Genomic DNA, 21815 nt, shown 5'->3' with positions numbered 1-21815 from the left:
ACAATTTAATATTACTTGTACAGTTTAACCTGTTTTTTTTAACTTTCTAGGGATTTATCAAAGAACAGCTTATAATTAAATTTCGATTATGCATTTATTAAAACTATATTCACTTAACAGTGTTTCTTCTGTGAAGATCTATATTTATATTTTGCTAGATGTTCAGCTTTCATATTAATTTATTAATTTGTTAGGCTTGCCTAACAGGCTTAAATTTGATGCATTGTATGTTAATTTAAAATAAAAACCATGAAACACATCTTGTTTTTGTCAGGTTTTGTTCCACTTATTTGAAAATATAGGTATGTATTTACATAGTAATATTGAGGAAAATTGTCATTTATTTGGGAATTTGTGTACTTTCCCTTTTGATAATGTACTCTGTTATATTCTAATAACTGCCTAACTCAATAGGCATACTATAAAACAGAACAGCGGCAGTATTTAGCATGCGTATTTTGAAACTATACAGTATTCCTTAAAAAAAGGTTGTAGGAAGCATTCCCAAGGCAGAGATTTTAGAATGTCCAATTTGATCATGCTCGATTAGAAAATAAATTTGCTTACCGATAATAAAAGATAATGAAGTACATGAAACCTTTCACTTACACCAGACGGTACAATTGTGTTTATAAACCACTTTGAAACCAGTTTAGGACGAGTTGCGGCTACAGTTCACATAGAAGACTATATAATTCTGCATTTTTTTTAATTTTGAATGTAATAGGAGATACATGTAAGTTACAAATTGGGATATAACAAAAAGTAGAGTATGACAGGTTACAATATAAATAAACATAGGCAAAAATGTAAAATAAGAGAAGTTATAAAATCTATATGATTTCATTTCGAAGTACGAAATGTAACCAAGCAAAATACTAGCAGAATCAGTTGGATTTAGACTGTTCATGAAAGGTAAAGAAAATTGTAACATCCCTCTGAACTAGATATTTTACCCTCGGACAATGAAAAGTAGGGTAGTTATTACTTAACACTTAACAGGAGTTATACTGATGCGTGGCAATATGCTCTGAAAGAGTACTTCCAATATTCGAAGTCATTGGTAAACCCACATACTAAGCCAGAGTTTCTGGCAATAATATACCATTCCATAGATTCCATGAAAAGTGTGGTCCTCAATTAAATGGAACTGAAAAAGTGTATTATTGTTGCTTCAAGCTTAAAACACTTACCTTTTCTGAGTGAAAATAATCACAAATACGTGCGCTTTTGTTTCAACTCAAGTATTTTTACTGTTTGCACTCTAGTAAAACACTATTTTGGTGTTAAGAACATCACTTATTGCTACTAAAATATCATGCATACGTTAAGATGCCATTTTCATTGAATCATGAGCTAATGTGAAAATTATACAACATATCTATATCGAGACAATGACTAATATATAAAGGATGCTTGTAAATACTGACAAAGTTCAAGTGTACTACTATGTACAAACTTTGGCTTGATTAAACATTACTGATTTAAAATCAGTCAAGTTTTTGAGCTAAGTCATGTATATTTGTAAATTTGTTGTTATTATTGCCGTTATCATTATCATTATAATACATGATTTATGTAGCGCCCTTTTTGTGATTAACATATTCAAAGGCGCTTTGCATAGAGCAACGTCGATCAGTCGAAGCGCCAAATTTATCCTCTGCCAGTACATACAGAGAACAATCTGACGATAATGAACAATAAATTCTGAAAATTCCTTTAAAACAATACACGCTGACTTTGTAATAAAAGTTGTCTGAACAAATAGTACATTCAAATTTTTGTGATATTCATGATCTATCTTTCTATATATTGATGAAAATATTATATTTAGATCACCCCAGTATGTTGACAATAAAACCAAGCTATTACATGTACTATTACCATAAATATTATGTCTAAGTTTATATCAGATATTTAAGATATCAGATATTTATGAAATTAATAAATGGTGTTTGATCCAATTCACGATCCCTAAGCGCCGTAATTACTGACAATAATGATTTTTATTTACGAAACGGTTATGATAAAAGTTTCTTATCTTTCGTTTTTATCTTTATAAAGACATTGAGTAAAACGATATTTTAAATCTGAATTACGCTTACAAATGTTTTATTGTATTCTAAATCATCATATGTTAGTGTGTCGTCATTTTCTTCGAAAACTGAAAGCTTTTATACCGGATCGAAACTAGGTAAGTTTTTTAAGAATATGTTAGCAGTGTACGGCGAGTACTAAATTTTGATGCAAACACTTAAACAATTGTGGTAATATAACGAAATTCAATGATATGTACAATTGTATGTAAGATTTTGGTTATTATATTTAAGACTTTATTATTCACATTTTATTCTTGTCTACACATATCCAGTAAATTAATATTATCAATACAAGACAGGCACCTCAGACTATCCATGGCGAATAGATAAACATAATTTAAGACATATCTGAAAATTATTTTGTTATTATCTGTAGCACTTCTGGTCATCTTAATTTATTCAAGACTTCACTGCGTAACCAGTCAAGCAATGTTGATAACATAGATAGCATTTTGCGGGATGGCAAAACAGGGATGACAGCATATGGTACTACTACAATATGAAATTCTGGGCAAGATTGTTTTTGTTTTGAAATTTCAGCCAGTAATTATTTCAAACTTGTTTCGGATATTCCGAAAGTCTGTTGAGCATATTGACTGAAATACAGAATAATATTCAACATTATAACATAGTCTATCCTATGTTACATGTATAATTTTTACTTTCTTAAAGTTTGCTTAAGGTACACATTTTAACAATGTTTCTTTCAGTGATATTCAAAAACTAATTAGATTTTATCAATGACCAATTAGTATTATCTAAGTTGTTTCTTATAATAGATGTTGGAAAACGGTGCACACACCTCTGTAATCTCCGCTTATCAGAGTTTGATTAGTTTTTTGAACAATAAAAGAGAACTATGTTACATTGTTTACACTATTTCTACAGCATGATTTCTAGACCTCAGACTTTTACATTTTGTTTCATTTTGTCAAAAGAGAAAGACATTCACAACATCACAACTTTAGCGGTAATGCAGTCAGTTATCAGATCAGACAGATTTCTGTTCTACGTAATTGCACAGGACTTCCAAAACTGTTCAACTATCCCTAACGCAACACGTGCATGAAACATATAGTTTGTTTCAAACACAGACATAGATAACTATTAAATCATCTGATTATAAAGGTCTTTCGAAAATTAGAATTATTGATTATGTTATTTTTTTATTTTGGTGTTGTAGTTAGGGGTGGGGTCTGTTTAGCTCCATTTAGCAAGAAAAAAAAACAGTAATGTAACGGCGAGCAGTTAACCTATCCAGTGTTCCTTGACTCTGTGCCAGTACTAACCTGTTCTCCGCATGTAACTTCTAACTTACCCACGTCAACAAGAGACGGAGGACGAATTGGTTTCAGACACAATGTATTTCATCGAATCGTCATGGAGAACACTCGCTTCGCCCGATGATCGAATTAATTAACCCCACGATCCGTGCGCTCTCCCTATTGAGCTGAGCGGGCGGACTTGTTATTTTGCCCATTACATCTTAGTGTAATTTTTATAGTGTTGCAGAAAAGTTGTTTTCTATATAAAATGTATTTGGGATTTCTAAAAGCACTCCATTCACATGTAGAAAATATATGTGTGTATACATTCGTTCGTATGAATTATTAGGGTAGTCACGATATGTAAGTATACAGGTCAGCTCACGCGGAAAACCCACTTTCCGTTTTTCCTCGAAGGAAAAAACTTGCATAGCGAGGAATTTCTCCGAGTACTGCCTAATTCTGACTCGGAGTACCGACTGTTATAGTTTTATTACTTTAGCGGAATTTCGTCGAGTCACTCCGAGAAAATACTTGACAGAACTCCGAGTCGAAATTATACAGGAAACATTATAATGATTTCCGGTATTTTATGGCCACTCAAAGCGACTCCGAGTCTGTAATAAACAATTTCGAGTGCCGCGAGATGATCTGACGAAACTTCGAGGCAGTATTTCCTTGCTTGACGGATTGATTTATATAATTAGCTTGTTCTTTTTATTGTATGAAATTTGTGTAAATTTTGATATTGATATAGTTTCTGACCATGCGAATTAGTTTAAGAAGTATATCTATGCATAATTGACTAAATTACTCATACAAAATTAAACAAACTTCCAAGTCACCGCCGTTAAAGGAAAGTGATTTGTTAAATTTTGAAATTTAAATAATCTCTGACTTTGCGAGTTGAATTTAGAAAAAAAAGTCGTGTAGTAGTTTATGCACTGAATTAAGAATAATTTTAACTAGATTTTAACTAAAAATTACAACCGCTAAAAGTAAATTGTTTAGTATAATATTGAAATACATGCGAATAAGATTTAGAAGAAAATTTAGTAAATTTATGTATAGACTAGCCACTAGACTGATAATGATATATTTCTACATTTTTCCTTCTTTTGATGAATTTAGTTTCCTAGAGACAAAAGCCAGTCTATTTTAAAGATTTTCACAGAGGAATGGTGCTGAAATTATCAGTCTAGTACGATCCGAAATGCTCTCAGAGGGATGATTGGCACCTATGGCTATTAGATTACACGTGGATAATTTGGAAGATCATGCTAGTGGTCAAGTGTTATGCTGCTGATCATAAATTTGTTTACCTAACTGATTTTAAATGGTGATAACTGAATAACCATTCTCATCTAGAATAAACCATTTTGCTTCTTTGAAATCTTGATGGGTCTTCTTGCAAATATTTTTATTATCAATAATATGTTTATTTTACTTAAAGGATCATTATAACCTGTATATTTCTGAAACTGACAAATGGATTTTAAAAGTTTCTTACAGCATGTCATTACCAAAAGCATTTTAAGATATGTTGAATTTAAGTTTTTTCAAACGATAAAGAAACTGCTTTGTGTAATATGTGGCAAAAATGAGATTACGACTGCTACCATATAAAACTGTTCACAACCGAGACTTGTTGTCCCATCGAATAGCCAGTTAATGGTTTGTGTAAGAATTTTCACAGACATTTTTGTACTAAGCAGTCTAAACTCATGTATATAGACAAAATTATGAGAAGGCTGTACCAAAATTGAAAGAAACACAAGTATCAGCAAAAATGATTTCTTTTTAGTGCCCAAGCACCATACTGCAGTCACTGCATCACCAAAAAGAAAAAAGATGAACATTAATTTTCTTAAAAAAGATTGATAAATAACAAAATTATTGAAGGTCGATGCATATATGGAAGGCTGGTGCACCATTCTACTTGCCAGATATCTAATGCTAATAGCTTAATACGATATTCTCTCTTTCATAATAAATGCAAAAATTTCAAATACCTAATGTTTACTGCTGAAAGATAATGCTAATTGTCCATTGATTTTATGAAATAAGGATCATGTCTTTTGAGTCTGATTGAAGCATTTGCATGTTCTACCATGTCATGGTAACATCAGACAATACACATTGTAATCATTCAGCTTTGTATGGAGGGCTGGTGTGCCATGCTAATTGCCGAATGTCAATTTTAATGCTAAATGCCAATAACTTAATACTTAATACCAATTCTTTAATGCTTAATGTTATTATCTTAGTAAATTATTTGTCATTTAGCATTTGGCACTATTAGCATGGCGCACCGTCCTTCCACAGTACTGTTTTGCCATCGCATTTGACAATTATGACTCAATGTTTTAGCATTTGGCATTAAATATTTTGCATTGGCATGTGTCATTTTTCAAATGAAAGGGCGGAGGTACAAAGATAACTAAGTCTTCCTAATGCTATAATTTTATGCCAAATATCAATAATGCTATAATTTTATGCCAAATATCAAATGCTTACTTGTATTAAGATTATTAAGCATTTTTGAAGTTAAAATGAAGTATCTGGACTAACTTGAACACTATACTTTTATCAACTAAATAGCAAAAAGACTGGCGATTAGTTGAACAAATGCACATACCTTTTAAGAGATATTTAATTTGATGTTAATATATAGAGTTACCTTTTCAACACCATAAACATTTTGAAACCAAATGTCTTTATTAACATTATATTTTTCACGTAACAATTAATTTTCATTTTAAAAACATTAAGCTCTGCTACTCTTTACCAAAGATTATACAAGCCTGGGACTTTATGATTTGTAAAGAAGTATATAACTATTTGGAGTAAACTGAAGAATATAGTATGCAACGTGCGAAATTTGGACATATAAGAAACTTACAAGAATTATAAGCTTAAATGTATTTCTAACTATGAGACTTTTCTATCGTCTGCAGAAATTTTGATGTACAAATGTGCTTTCATGCATTTACATACAAATTTTTAAAGCTAAATACTACTCCAATGGAATGTGACACCTGAATTAGATTCAGAAAAGCCACATACCTTCTAACTAACAGAATACAGGATAAGAAGAAATGAAAGCATTCTGTCCGAATATTCTCTGAGCAAGACTGCAGATTTATGTGTCTGTACTTGTGTTTCACTGTCCTTCGAATACAACACTTTAATATTCATTTATGCACCAAGTGGTGATACCACTATATTATATGTGCATTCCATTTTAACATACAAATATCGCAAATGTTAACTTTTCCGCTACCAGTTCGGGGTGGGGGCATCTGTTCTACTCCTTTATTGTTTAATTACAGTTTAATTCCAAATGTCCATTTTATGACAAGCCATAAGAAATATGTATCTTTCAGATTTTCCAGTCTAACTTCAAGTACCAAGTAAAGAGAAATGAAAATCATTTCTTATAAAATTTCAACTTAGCCGGCCCCTGCAGTTGTAAATACCTGCTTCCAGATGGTATCAATGAGTTACATCAACGTGGCAGTAAACCACTGATCTCTATCAGTTAGGCTGTGGTCAGTTCTTGACACTAATTGATAACAAACCTAAACTCAGGTTTGTGAATTTTCGGATTGTACTAGACTATGATATTGGACATAGAATATAGACTGGCTCAGTTCACTACATTTAATCATAAAAATGTAAAAAAGATAAATCATAGTCTAGGAGCTAGTCTTATTTATGTAGAACGGACTAAATTATTATTCATACATGATTAAACAATCTTCCAAATGACCGCCTTTAAAGAAAACTGCTTTGTTAAATTTTGATATAGAAATAATTTCTAACTTTGCGAATTAAATTAGAAATAAAGTACTAAATAAACTTTTTAAAATACACCCGCTAGAAAAAAAGTTAAGTATTAAGAATTATATAAAACTAAACAAACTTTCAAATAACAGCCGTTGAAGAATAGTTATTTGTTAAATATTATATTGAAATAGTTTCATATAGTGCAAATTGAATTTAGAAATGAATTGATGTAATATGGACTAAATTAGAAACTGTATAAAACTAGATAAACGTTAAGATAATGGATGTTAAAGAAAGGTGACCTTAATAAATTAACGAAAATTATAGGAGAAATGATTATCTTTCATTATAAAAATGGTCTTTCTTATATCAATGTGGAAGGAATTTTAAATAGGATAAAAAACTAATGCCGTATGCACTCAAAAAGTGATAAAATATCAAGTGAAAAGGAAAAATTGGTTTATTTTTAAGTAAGATAAAAATACTTCAGTATTATTTTTATTTATAAATACTGTGTTTATTTCGCGTATCACTATGTAAAATATAATCACCCTACTCCGATCAATCTGAAATCTGTCCTCGAAGTTACTCGAAGACCCATTTAAATTTGCATAGGTTATTATTTATTAGTCCCACAATCACTCGAAGGAATTCCGTCAAGTGACTCGGAATCAAAAGAAACCAATACAGGTGTGTATTCCACTAATTGGATTTCATCTCGAGTCACTTCGAGGACTTCCTTCGAGTGACTCCGCATAAATCCTCGGAGTCAGATAGCGAAAAACCTTGACAGAAAATGACTGACTCGAACAAACTTCGAGTCGAAGCCTTGGTACTCGTTTTGGCCATCCTCCGAGGATCGAGTAGAATGGGTTTTCCGCGTGAGCTGATCTGTACATTAGTCTCTTGAAATTCCTGCACAAGTAGTCACGCATATGTGTTTGTCTTTGTCTTATCACACATTACTGTAAAACAATATTGAAATCATCTGATTTTTTACCCGAGACTTTTTGTTTCTTCAGACAAACTAACTTTAAAGTAAAACAGGTTATTGTTATTACGAGACGCATTTATTTATCGAAGTTAGAACACTCCTACTCAATATGCAACAATTTTAGACACATTGCCAAAGATCAGATTTTTTTAAACAACCAAATATGCCTTATTCTGTATAGTTTGACAATTTGGAGTGGACGCAAATATTCGATTAAACGCCTTTATTCAGCTGATAATTTTGGGATGCTTCTAATTTTAAACTTATCGCGCAGATATATTCCTGTTTGCACAACAAGAAGACCAAGATGAAAGCAAATAAATGGTCGAAATAGTTATGAACATCAATGATAACACAACGTTTGATTAAATGTGGGAAAGTAATTAGATGACGAAAATTGATAATACCAAAATAGTATCAAAACGTGGATTTTCAATAAAAGAGCTGATTTGTTTACAAGTTATTTTAACGCATAACGGTTTTTCGTTTAATATGTTGATGGAAGAAAAATGTTCCTCTTACAAATCTTAGAAGTCGTAAATGTAAATTTAAGTAATTATTTATTGTTATGTAAACATGATAGAAGAAAGAGGATATCACTTTCACAGTCCAGACGTTGTGTGCCTCTTTACATAATGATACAAGAATTGAATGAAAAACTTTATGCTCCATTAAAGAAACTTCTAGTTATTTAGCGTGATATGGAATGCATAATAAAAATGTCGTAATGAAAAGCCGTTTCTCAGTTGCCACTTTGATTTTAGTGTTTCATCCATTAAGACAAGTTCTTCTTGGAATATTTAAAGTCTTGAATAATTAAGCTTTAGCCTGATGTAATATAATTATAAACATTATTTCAATAGTGGCTAAAATAACCTATCAATGTAGATCGTTTTCAATAACTCAGTGTAATAGTTTGCGTTAATGATATAAGTAAATTAAGATTGTCTGTTGCTTAAAAGTGTGCATTTTAAGAAAATTACCAATCACTTTGAACCGTCTACAACTCTACATGTTTCTATGGAAACTATCAAAGATAATACTAAAAGGTTTATCCAGTACATTAAGACAGGAAATGATGCGCCTATTTGAATCACTCTGTGTCAAAAACATGGAAACATAATAGTTAAGTAATTTATAAAAATAACAAAACATTTCCAAATGTACTTCACAAGGACAATAAATCACCATTTCAGTCCATATCATAATTAAGTTGGCGTTCAAAATGAAAGTTAAAATGATAAACCTTAAAATACATTAGGCTGATTTTTGTCTTGTCTGCCAATGCTTTGGAAGATACCCAATCGGATATTTATAAATGTTCTGACTTCCGCAATGGGAATTTATTTTCTTTTAGACCATGCCAAACTGATAAGTAGCTCGTCCGAAAGACTTCATCAATGATTTCATTTTTGAAGAAGAAAATGCACCCGCTCGCATGCACAGACCTTCTTTTTTGCGGCCAATCAATCACAGTAAAGAGTTTAGTAAACAGGTTTTACACTTCTTTTACTTAAAGACGGATCCTGTGTAGGGCTGTGGATCGTCGGCCAAGTGGCGATCCGATCCGATCCGCGAGTCGGGACTGACGATTCACAGATCGAACCACGGATCACCAGCAACAAATATAATGATACAAAAACACAACACTGTTATATAAGTACCATTTTTATGGAATAATAAACATTGCAGTCAAAGTATAGCTACAGGTATGTAATAGCTAAGAAGCTGAGTTAACTAGAGTTTACTGAAATGAAACACAAACTTTGCAGATTTGCAGATAGTTACATGTTATGAAGAATGATAGCCATATCTTTGGCTTCGTTAAAGTTTTTCTTCAAAAATATTAATTGATCAACATGTTCAGGTTCCAGGCATGATCTTGTTGCAGTAACAATATCACCTGCAGTAGAGAAGACCCTTTCAGAAGCAACAGAACTTCCTTGTGTGCACAAATAAGATTTCACAAGTCTTGACAAGAAAGGAAACTTTAGTGCATTCGTCTTCCAATACTGTAAGGGGTTAGATCTGGACCCTAATTTAGCCTCTTCTCTGTATATTGAAATTTCTTTGTTGACTAGTTCTTGCTTTGACAGAGGGGGCTCTACCTTGGAAATTTGTATTTCGTCATCATCAAGAAGGAAGCTCAGGGCAGACTTTTTTCTTTGCTTAACAGGGTAAGGAGTCTCTGTCTTGATCTCAGTAGCAACTCCTGTCTGTAGTAAGTCGGGGACCTTTGGAAGCTCAGGTTGACTTGAGGCATGTGGTTTAGGTAATTGTGGTAAGGCAGGTTCATCAGATGCACTTGATTCAGCTGGCTCTGATTTCACATGCATCAATTCCTGCTTCACAGGTAAGGCAATCAATTTATCACGAAGTCTTTCCCATGCAGCAGGGGGAGCTTTTCCTTTCACTCTTGGATCTAGCACAGTTGCCTCTTCAAGATACTCCACCAAATTTTCACCCAAGTACCTTTTCTCCAAGTCTTTGAGAATAGCTTGCTTTATTTTCTGCTTGAAGGGAGTGTCACTGTCCTCTGGAAGGTATACACCTTTCAGTTTCTTAAGTACCGGTAACATCAGCCCAACTGTGGGATAGTGATCAGCCGAAAGAGACACAGTAGCTTGATACAATGGTTCCATAAGACTCAAGAAGTCCTCACAATGGCGTACTTCATTTGGAAGTACGCAGTTTGCCTGAATTAACTTGGCTTCAGGTTGTTTTCTGATGGTATCATCAGTGAGTGTTGCAAGAATGGTTACTTGTTGCTCTAAGAACCTTTCCACCATTAGGTAGCTAGAGTTCCAACTGGTTCTGACATCGATGAGCAATTTATTCTCTGGGAGTTGCAGCATCTTTTGCTTTTTATTTAGGAGAGCTGATGCAGTGGTGCTTCTATGCATTAAAGAAACAACGGATCTCATCTTAGCCAGTACTTGGTGAACCTCTTTCAGATCCAAAGCCCTTCCAGACGCTAGGTGAAGCGTATGAGCGAAACATCCAATATTGATAGGTATCTGAGCAGTTTGAGCAGCAATTTTCATATTTGCGGCATTATCAGTAGTCAAGGCACATACTTTACATGCCCATTCCAGCTGTGCTTGATGCAACACATTCCCAACATGCTCCCCGGTATGTGATTCTGGAAGCTCTCTTGTTTGCAACACTCACGAACAAAGCTCCATATCAGGATTTATGAAGTGTGCAGTTATGGTTACATATGACTGTGTTGCGCGACTTGTCCATGAATCTGTAGTCCAGGCAACTACTTCTGCACTTTGCAGTTCACCCTTGACACGGACTGACACTGACTCGTATAGTCTCGGAATCACGTTGTCACTAAAGGTAGTCCGACATGGAAATTTGTAGCGAGACTCACACTCATGCACCATATTCCTGAAGGCTTTACTCTCTACTGTGCTGAAAGGTCGCATATCATCTATCAGATAGCGTGCTATGCCAACAGTGATTCTATTTATTCTTGATTGGGGTAGTTTCATTTCTTGTGCCATTAGGAAAGGATTGGTGGAAGATGTTGAAGTTGCTGCCGTACTGGTGCTGCTGCTTGTCTTTGGTTTAGGGTCTGTTGTAGGTGGATCTTTAACAGCCCCTGAAAGAAAGAAAACAGGTCGTATTTATATATTTTTTGATATTTATTCATATGCAAACAAGACTCAAGATTGATAACTGATATAAAAAATTCTGAAATAAGTGGGTCCCTCAGAAGCACCAAAGGCAAATACTTAATATTTTGACCCCTGTTCCTTCCTTCTGACATAAAAACAATAATTCCTTTTTATTAAAATAACTCCATTTGGCAAATTAGGATAATTTTCAAGCGAAATTATTTTTAAGCTGCTTTTACCTTCAGACAACGGATCAATTCCATGGTGTCGTTTCATATGATTTGATAGGTTTGTCGTTCCTCCCGTGTATGCCATTTCCATGTGACAAGTTTTGCACACTGCTTTCTTTTCATCCTTAATAGCAATAACAAAGTACTCCCATACTTTTGACGTAAATTTTGTGGGTGGATTTCTATATTCGGCCATGTTTGCAGACGAACGAATATGACGTCAGTCATTAATATATATCGCAATATTTAGTAGCCGTTTCGGATTTTTTATAGGAAAACTTTATTTATTGGAAAAACTGCGTATTTAACTATTTATTGAATTTAATTTATGAAATGATAAACGTTTTTTACTGTTTTGACAGATTTCACATTAATTTTAGTTCGAATTTAAGACCGATGCTAACTCTACCTAATACATTTGTTTACATCCGGTTTAGAATCTGACAACGATTAAATCAACTCATATATGCAAGAACATTCATTGAAGACGTTTAATGTGGCTTTGATTTAGTTTTATTGATAGAATTTTACATATTGCATGTATTATTGAAAAAGATCGCGATCCAACGATCTCGGCAATGACGAATATCCGTACTCGAACTTTTGGTCGAAATCGTGGATATCCGAGTACTCGGATACTCGTTACAGCCCTAATCCTGTGTTGTTAAAATATGATCCTATTCAGTGATCAAGACTATTTCAACTTTTTTACTGTTCATGACACATTATTCTGTTGAACCAACAGATTTTTACAGAGACGAAGTTTATTTTAAAAGAAGTAAAAATTGCATACTTTCACTTTCACCTGAGGATTCGGGAAAAAAACTTTTAATATTTTCAATCTGCTGACATACTTGCAGCTCTGTTGAGAAGTTTCTTTGTTTTGATTCAGTTGTGTTCAAGAAAATGTACATTCAAAATGCATATTATTTTTATTGTAGTTAAAATGACTGAAGTTGTGCACCAACAGAATTGCTAATAGTAAGCGATAAATTTACATTTATTTAGCATGACATAATGCTTCGAGAATCTTTACCAAAATAGAAACATTATACTGCACATCACCATGTTAATCAGCATTTTACAAAAGTTTTGTCGGTTTTAATATTTTATACGATATTCATTTATTTGTTGACAATCTTATTGTCTTTTGTTCTCAGTAATGTCTTAACATGTCAACTTCCAGGTGTCCTGTTACCTTCTCCATTTTCTGAGTAAATACTGAATAGTAATATTCTTTTTCTTCTTTGCCTTCTGATATGTGAAAACATTTCAAATTATATCAACATTTATGCTATCAACAGTGGACCTGAATTTTATGAAACATTTTCTGAAAACATACAGTACTACTTTAAAGTCAGATAAGTTCTTTCCTCAATAATCCCAATCCGGGATAACATCTTTATTAATGGTCCGACAGGCAGCATTTTACCCGTTCGTAAATGATTTACATGTATTTCACCACCAATCCTTAGAATTTGTTTCCACGTGGGAAAAATCATTGTCAAATGTGAATTATGTTCCGGCATTTCGATGTAAATGATGAATCCATGTAAATGATGAATACAAATCTGTTAACAAGAAAGTGCCCAATTATACAACTGTAAAAACATAAAACCTTTGAAAGATTGAACATGTTGAAAACAAGGTTGAATCTACAGCCACTCATGGCATACCATGTCCGATTGACATTCCAGTTAGGGTATGAGTCCGTATACTGGAATCACACTGTGATACTGACTCGCCCCTGCAGTGTTTTCTTTTCCGAGTCACAGCTACGATCTAGGCACTGACTAATCATCCCCGGCCTCCATATTTAAATGACCCAAACTGCGTGACCTTTTTTACAACCCAAGTATTACATCGCAAACAAAACAATACTGATGAAAATGTTATTTGTCTGATGGTTAACCATCAGTTACATTAAATGTAATTGAATACATGCATTTTATTTGGCAGTTGTGAAAACATATAATCGTGAATTTACAAGATGCTCAAACTTAATAGAAATTTCATCCGAAAATCATATTATTTTTCATTAATGTCAGAAATTAGGTTTGGATATATCATTCTGGTTGAATTTAGAATTTAGTATTGTACACGTGTGAGAAATGTCTGTAATTTACAAATGGATATTCATTCGCGCGTTGCATATCATAGCTAAACACTAACATACCACATATTTCTTGCGATATGTAATTTTACAGCAACAATAATAAGGAAAAAAAATGAGAAAAATATAATGCTTCGAAGATTCATTAAAGGAAAATAGAAACATTTATTATTTTTGATTATTACATTATTACAATGTCTTACACATTCAGTAAGACTGGTTCTCTGTGAGAAGTCATGAAGGTAGGAGTAAGTTAGAACTCTGAATTACTAAAGTAGAGTTTAGCGGAACTCTATTACACATATATTGAATGAACTCCATGATCCCAAAGGACCAGAAAATATAACAACACTAAATCCAAGTACAAGGAGACTTTTTACAGCCGCCACACGGCACTTAAAGATTGCTGTTGTGATAGTGAATAAAATATGTAAAAAGATCCTTTGGAAGCAAAGAATGCAACCAAGAAAAATAATAGAATGGTTGGTAAGCCACCAGCTACTTAAATAATGGATACCGATTGCCTACCTGCCTCATACATTACATTAAAAAGTAATGCTGCTCCATGTATGTAGTTGTCTAATAAGTCTACAATACTGTCTCTTTCAGTAGAGATGACATTATACTAAACAACCACTTTACTTTACTTTGAATTATTTCGAATACAAACAAACGTAACAAATTGTTCCAGGTCCGCGCCTACAAAGCAGACGTTTCTATCATTTTGAATGAATTTAGTACCATCTATATTTCCGTATCTTTTCCGCACCTGTAACGTTACAAAACGTATTATTGTCTGATGTCCCTTTCTCGCTTCCGTAGAATCAACATTCATAAAACGAAATTCATTTTAAAAATATTTCTGACATGTCTAGGTCTGCAGCTATCAAATACGAGAATGTCTTACATCAGAGGCATAAACTGACATTTTCAGACAACATCAAAAAGGACCTATTGAGCGATTTCACGAAGTTCCAAAAATCTCTATGTACCCTTGCTCCGTTACGGACACCTGTGGCAATTGTGTTTGTTCCGAGTTCAAATATGTATTCATAGATGAAGAGCTGACATGTCGTGGTAAATCCCAGGTATTTCTAAAGTACTGAAAATTCATCCCCATTAGCATAAAATTCATGACGAAAAATTAGTCATGTAATGGTGGCAAGGATTTTAAACCGAAAACAATTTATCAACAATCTCAGAATTGAATTTGTCACTTTCAATTAGATGACGTTATACACTGATAAAAAGTTACAAAACTCGATGCTATATATATTATAATGGTATCTATTTTGTAAACAACATTGACTTCGAACAGGGTACGCGTTTCCAAAGAATATTAAAGGTTTATCCAGTACATTACGTGGGGTTGTGTTGCAGTGGTTTTAATAATGCCTTGTCAAAACTAGTGAAACTTTATTGTTCATAAATTTATAAAAATAGGAAAGAATTTCAATATGCGCTTTAGAACGACTACAAATATTTATTTCTGTCCGCATAATAATTAGCTTGTCGTTCAAAGATAAGCCTCAAGAGATATACTTTGCGTGTTGTCTGTCAATGCGTTGGAAGGGAACCAACCGGATATTTAAAAAAATACCTTTCTCAGTGCAATGAGCGTATAGTAGCTTTAAGAGGCAAAGTAAGAAATTCAATGTACTTTTCTATTGTCCGTTCTGGTACTTCTGAAAAGGATCCTTAACTTAACGTTAAATAAATAAAAATTAATATACTAAAGTGTGTTTTCCTTGCAACACTTCCTCTTATCTTATTGTTGCCTGTGACAAATCTCCTCTGAATCGAGCTATATTTTGTTCTGCCTTAATCAGAGATGTCCCTACATGAACTTAAATGTACGAGTGGATTTCCCAGGAGCTTAAAGCACAGCAAACACAGCCAGAGCCATACACTACAAATAAAGACTTGTTGCGGAAAGATATGGCACGCCGGTTGCTTCAAAAATCAAACAACAAGTTGTATTATTTATATGGGGGTTAAGTAAAAGGGAAAAGAGCAAGGATGAGTATTTAATTGAGAAAGCTACGTTCCAAGAATTGAGTCTTCCTAGACTACATACCAAAACAGCATGGACGCGCACAAGTCCAACATACAAACACAAACGCTCGCATCGCATCTTTCATAAATCCTGTTTAATATTTCATTATGTCTTGCTTGATATTTGGAGTTTTGTTAATTTTGTTATTAAATATGACCTGTATAATATTTCATCACGTCATGATATAACAGAAGGCTTGTCATGGGGAATTGTTTTCATTTTTATCATTTTTGTTTTGCTCTTGATGTTTTTCGTGCTTTTTTCCATGTATCTTTCCCTAAAAGACGCTATGTTTTTTACTATACTTTTATAATATCTCGCACTATCTCTTGTGTCACCTTGTGCCTCATATCCTTTCCGCACTAGTAACGTCTTCAAACGTATTAGCGTTTGATGGTCCATTCATGCATCATCAGCAAAGCTGGAACATAGAAGTGAGAAAGAATGAATTTGGCACTTAGAAGTAATGAAGTTGTTAGTGAGAAGTCATGAAGATAGGAGTAAGTTAGAAGTCTGAATTACTAAAGTAAGAAGACCCTCCAGGGCTTCCTTTTTTCTGCCATTTGTCTGCACGTTTTCATTTTACTTTCTACTTTACGAAGTAGTTTGAATTTTAAACCCCTTACATCCTAAGTGATCCAGCTCCGTCTAAACCAGCTATTACCTGTTGCATCATCATATAAATGTTTTCCTAATAGTATCAGAAAAATTAAATTCCATGAATTCTAGCTAGTCAGCGTAACAAGATAAAGTTGTCTGAATATATAATGAAAGATAAGTGCCGAAGAAATTTCTATCAATTAAAAAAATCTTCTAAATGAATACACGCTGATTTTGTGAAACAAACTTGCCAGAGATAAATGTATTCCAGTAAAAATCTGCTGATATCATTGATTTATTTTCTATTCGTTTCGGTTTGTCGATAACGTTGTTAACAGTAATATAAAATAATTACGATATATATCAACGCGATACGTAAGAAAATCACTTAGGTTTAGTTTATGTAGTAGTTATACCTTTTACTTGATTAATCTATTTAACAATGAGTTCACTCAATTCCAGATTACATTAGCTTTGTATCTACTGCAAATAATGATATCAACAATATATGAGCCGCACCATGAGAAAAACAACATAGTGGGTTAGCGACCAGCATGGATCCAGACCAGCCTGCGCATCCGCGCAGTCTGGTCAAACTCCATGCTGTTCGCTTTTAAAGCCTATTGGAATTCGAGAAACTGTTAGCGAACAGCATGGATCCTGACCAGACTGCGCAGATGCGCAGGCTGGTCTGGATCCATGTTGGCCGCAAATCAACTATGTTGATTTGCTCATGGCACGGCTCATATGCAAGAGGATCATCTAGGTTTAGTTGATATAGTGGTTGTACTTTTTACGTACAATTTTAACCAATTTGACAATGACTTACAAATCTATTCCAGGACCCAAACTGCATTTTTTATTGTGTTGGATTTGAAACTGCATTTGTTTGTTTTATAATAAGTAGTACATTTTTAATGATTTAATTATACATACCGTATCAGAGTCTGATTAATTACAATTGGTATAGTAATAGAAAAGACGCACCTTGTTTTGTTATAATTATTTTTTTTTGTATTCCCTATCTTTATATGATCAAAAACAGATATACCAGTCATAAGTGTTGCATCATCAAAGTGATGTTTTTTCTACTAAAACGAAATTCCATAAATTTTGCTCTGTCAGAATAACAAGATAACACTGTCTCAACATAAGCTCTGACGATAACAAACGATGAATTCCGAAGATATCTTCTGAAAAGCACGCTGATTTTGTTATCAAAGTTGCCTCAGAAAATAGTACATTAAAATTTTTATGATGTTCATGGTGTATTTTTCTATATTTAAAATTATTATATATGAAATTATTAGATTTAGAGCACCCCAGGATGTTGACAGTAAAACTATTATCATTAACATTAAAATAAATCTATGTTGATATCAGATTTTTATCAAATGTTTTGATTCCTTTCAGGAACTCCTAAGCTTCTGAATTACTGACGGTAATGCTTTTTATCAACGGAACGATTATGATAAGAGTGTTTTTATCTTCGTTCTTTTTTACAAGAAATTAAAGAAAAGTATTTGAACTCTGAAGTTACTCAAAAATCATCATTATATTATGTTAGTGTGCCGTAATTTTCTTCGAGAACAGGAATATTTTAAATCTTTATAAGGGATCGAAAATCGGTAAATTTTGATGCAAACATTAATGCAACGAATCATGTATACATAAGGCCAAATAAATGTGTGAGTTTCCAGTCTACTTGAAAAAAAATATGAGGTAGGTAGGTTGGGATTTTACTTTTCTGGTACTGAAGGACAGAAAACCGAAGAAAATTCTCAATTTTTAACTAACGCAATATGATGTAGACACCGAGGGAGACTTTTTCAAAGAAAAAGTAAACATTCTGTGTGTTTCTGCTTGCAAAATCCTAAGGAATCATCTGAAAATAAAGGCAATTTGAAACTTGCAACATGTCGTTATATAATTTCGGGTCATCTGGGACCTTTGCTTAATTCCTTTACAAATACAATATCCTGATATCGGGAGGTGTTTTATATGGGAAATGGTCTTTTCATGTTGCTGTGGCACTATTAAAACTGAACACGAATCTTGACAGCTAGAAAAATATTCAAATCGAAAGTAAAAGTAAACAGAGAGAGAGACGGCTCTATTATATGAAACTATTATACAATTTAGATGTTTAACATATTGCAATGTGCATAGTATTTTTTCATATGCAAATAGAATATCAGTAAAACCGAGAAAGATATGAATTTTCAAAAGATTCTAGAAAAAGTATTATCAAAGTATTATCAAAACTCGAGTTAAAACAAATATTTCTGATCTCTTTTTTAAGTGAAAACGATGAAATGGAACACAAATTGACAGCGCTGACATAATTCTACTCATAACCATTCGACTGAAGAATGGCCGCTTATCCGATTGTGCGTTTGAGACTGATGAACGACCGCTTAACATATTGCGCTTTTGGGACTGAAGAACGACCCCTTAACTGATTGCACTATAGGGACTGAAGAACGACCACTTAACAGATTGCGCTTAGGGGTCTGAAAACGACCGCAAACATGACTGTGTTATTGGGAATGAAGAAATCGCGCTACGGAGACTGATGAAGACCACTTACCCGATTCGCTATAGAGACTGAGAAATGGCTGCTTACCCGATTGCGCTCTGGCGACATAAAAGTAAATAAATTGATTAATGATTTGTTTTTATGTTTTTTATAGAAGAAAGAGGATAGCGCTTATTTTAGTCCTGACTTTTGTGCGCCTCTTTACATAATGATACAAGAATGGGATGATCAGTTTTATGCGCCATTTAAGATACTTCTAGTTGCCTAGCGTAATATGAAATGCATAATAAAAATGTCGTAATGAAAAGACGTTTCTTAGTTGCCACTTTGAATTTATTGTTTCATCCATTAAGACAAGTACATCTGGGAATACTTCAAGTCTTGAATTCAGTTTTAGCCATTATAAACATTTTTGCAATAGTGGCTAAACCAACCTATACATGTAGATCTTTATCAATAACTCTGTGTGATAGTTTGTGTTACCGATCTATGAAAATTAAGATTATTTTTTGCTTTAACGTGTGCATTATAAGAAAATTTCCAATCACTTTTAACCGTCTACATGTTTCTATGGGAAGTATGAAAGATAATACTAAAAGGTTTATCCAGTACATTAAGTCAGAAGATGATGCGCCGGTTTAAATCACTCTGTCTCAAAAACATGGAAACTTAATAGTTAAGTAATTGTAAAAATAACAAAATATTTCCAGATGTACTTCACAAGGACTATAAATAACCATTTCAGTCCATATCATAATTAAGTTGGCGTTCAAAATGAAAATTTAAATGATAAACCTTGGGATAAATTTGGCTGATTTTTGTGTTGTCTGCCAATGCTTTGAAAGAAATCCAATCGAATGTACTAACTATATTTTCTTTTAGGCCATTCCAAATTGATTAGTAGCTTGTCCAAAAGACTTCGTCAAAGATTTCATTTTCGAAGAAGAAAATGCACCCGCTCGCATGTACAAATCTTTTTTCTTTTTGCGGCCAATCAATCACAGCAAAGTGTTCAGTAAACAGGCTTTAAACAATTCTTTTACTTAAAGACTGACCCTGTGGTCTTAAAATATTGACCCATTCCGAGTTCAGGACTATTTGTATTCTCTGGAAAGTGAACATAATATTAGATCTCTAAGCAAATCACATATTGACTTGAAAATCAGGACATTTCGTTTTGAACTTCTTTTTCTGCTCATGAACATATTGTTCTTACGACTCACATAACCATTTTGAAAACAGTGAAATGTTTCTGAACACTTTCCAGATTCTATAATTTGGTGCGAGTAACTGCATATAGTGTCTTGTTAAAGTTAGAATGCTTGTAATATTTACTGTTTTCTGTTCCATATTTGCTGTATCTGATAACAATCATAATTTGTATTTTTAAAGCATTAATAAAAAGCCATACATTTACATTAGCAAAGAAAATTAATTAAATGAAAATTCATTTTATCGAACATAATCATCATTTTATAAAGTATTTTAGCTCACCTGAGCAATGCTCAGGTGAGTTTTTCTGATCGCTCGATGTCCGGCGTCTGTCGTCTGTCTGTCGTCTGTCGTCTGTCGTCCGTCAACATTTAGCTTGTGTATGCGATAGAGGCTGTATTTTTCAACAGATCTTCATGAAGTTTGGTCAGAATGATTACCATGATGAAATCTAGGACGAGTTTGAAAATGGGTTATCTGAGGTTAAAAACTAGGTCACTAGGTCAAATCAAGGAAAAACCTTGTGTATGCGATAGAGGCTGTATTTTTCAGTTGATCTTCATGAATTTTGGTCAGAATGATTATCTTGATAAAGTCTAGGCCAAGTTTAAAAATGGGTCATCTGGAATCAAACACTAGGTCACTAGGTCAAATCAAGGAAAAACCTTGTGTATGCGATGGAGGCTGTATTTTTCAATTGATCTTTATGAAATATAGTCAGAATAATTACCTTGATGAAATCTAGGCCGAGTTTGAAAATGGGTCATCTGGGGTCAAAAACTAGGTCACTAGGTCAAATCAAGGAAAAACCTTGTGTATGCGATAGAGGCTGTATTTTTCAATTGATCTTTATGAATTTTGGTCAGAATGATAACCTTGATGAAATCTAGGAAGAGTTCAAAAATGGGTTATCTGGGATCCAAAACTAGGTCACTAGGTTAACTCAAGTAAAAACCTGGTGTATGCGATAGAGGCTGTATTTTTCAATTGATCTTCGTGAAATTTGGTCAGAATGATTACCTTGATGAAATCTAGGCCGAGTCCGAAAATAGATCATCTTAGTTCAAAAGCTAGGTCACTAGGTCAAATCAAAGAAAAACCTTGTGTATGCGAAAGAGGCTGTATTTTTCAACTGATCTTCATGAAATTTAGTCAGAATGATTACATTAATAAAATCTAGGCAGAGTTTGAAAATGGGTCATCTAGGGTCAAAAACTAGGTCACTAGGTCAAATCGAAGAAAAACATTGTGTATGCAATAGAGGCTGTTTTTTTTCAATTGATCTTCATGAA

The 21815-nt window shown here is 33.3% G+C and overlaps 1 protein-coding gene across 1 annotated transcript; it reads right to left on the bottom strand.

Annotated features, from left to right (window-relative positions):
- Window positions 1–9931: 9931 nt before the first annotated feature.
- On the bottom strand, window positions 9932–11191 carry LOC128546771 (E3 SUMO-protein ligase ZBED1-like). Its single transcript, XM_053518077.1, has one exon. The coding sequence runs from the start codon at window positions 11189–11191 to the stop codon at window positions 9932–9934; it is 1260 nt and encodes a 419-aa protein (XP_053374052.1).
- Between the last annotated feature and the right edge of the window lie 10624 nt (window positions 11192–21815).

This window comes from Mercenaria mercenaria, chromosome 11 (assembly GCF_021730395.1).
Source record: "Mercenaria mercenaria strain notata chromosome 11, MADL_Memer_1, whole genome shotgun sequence".
Taxonomy (NCBI): domain Eukaryota; kingdom Metazoa; phylum Mollusca; class Bivalvia; order Venerida; family Veneridae; genus Mercenaria; species Mercenaria mercenaria.
This window is presented reverse-complemented; position numbering and strand designations above follow the sequence as displayed.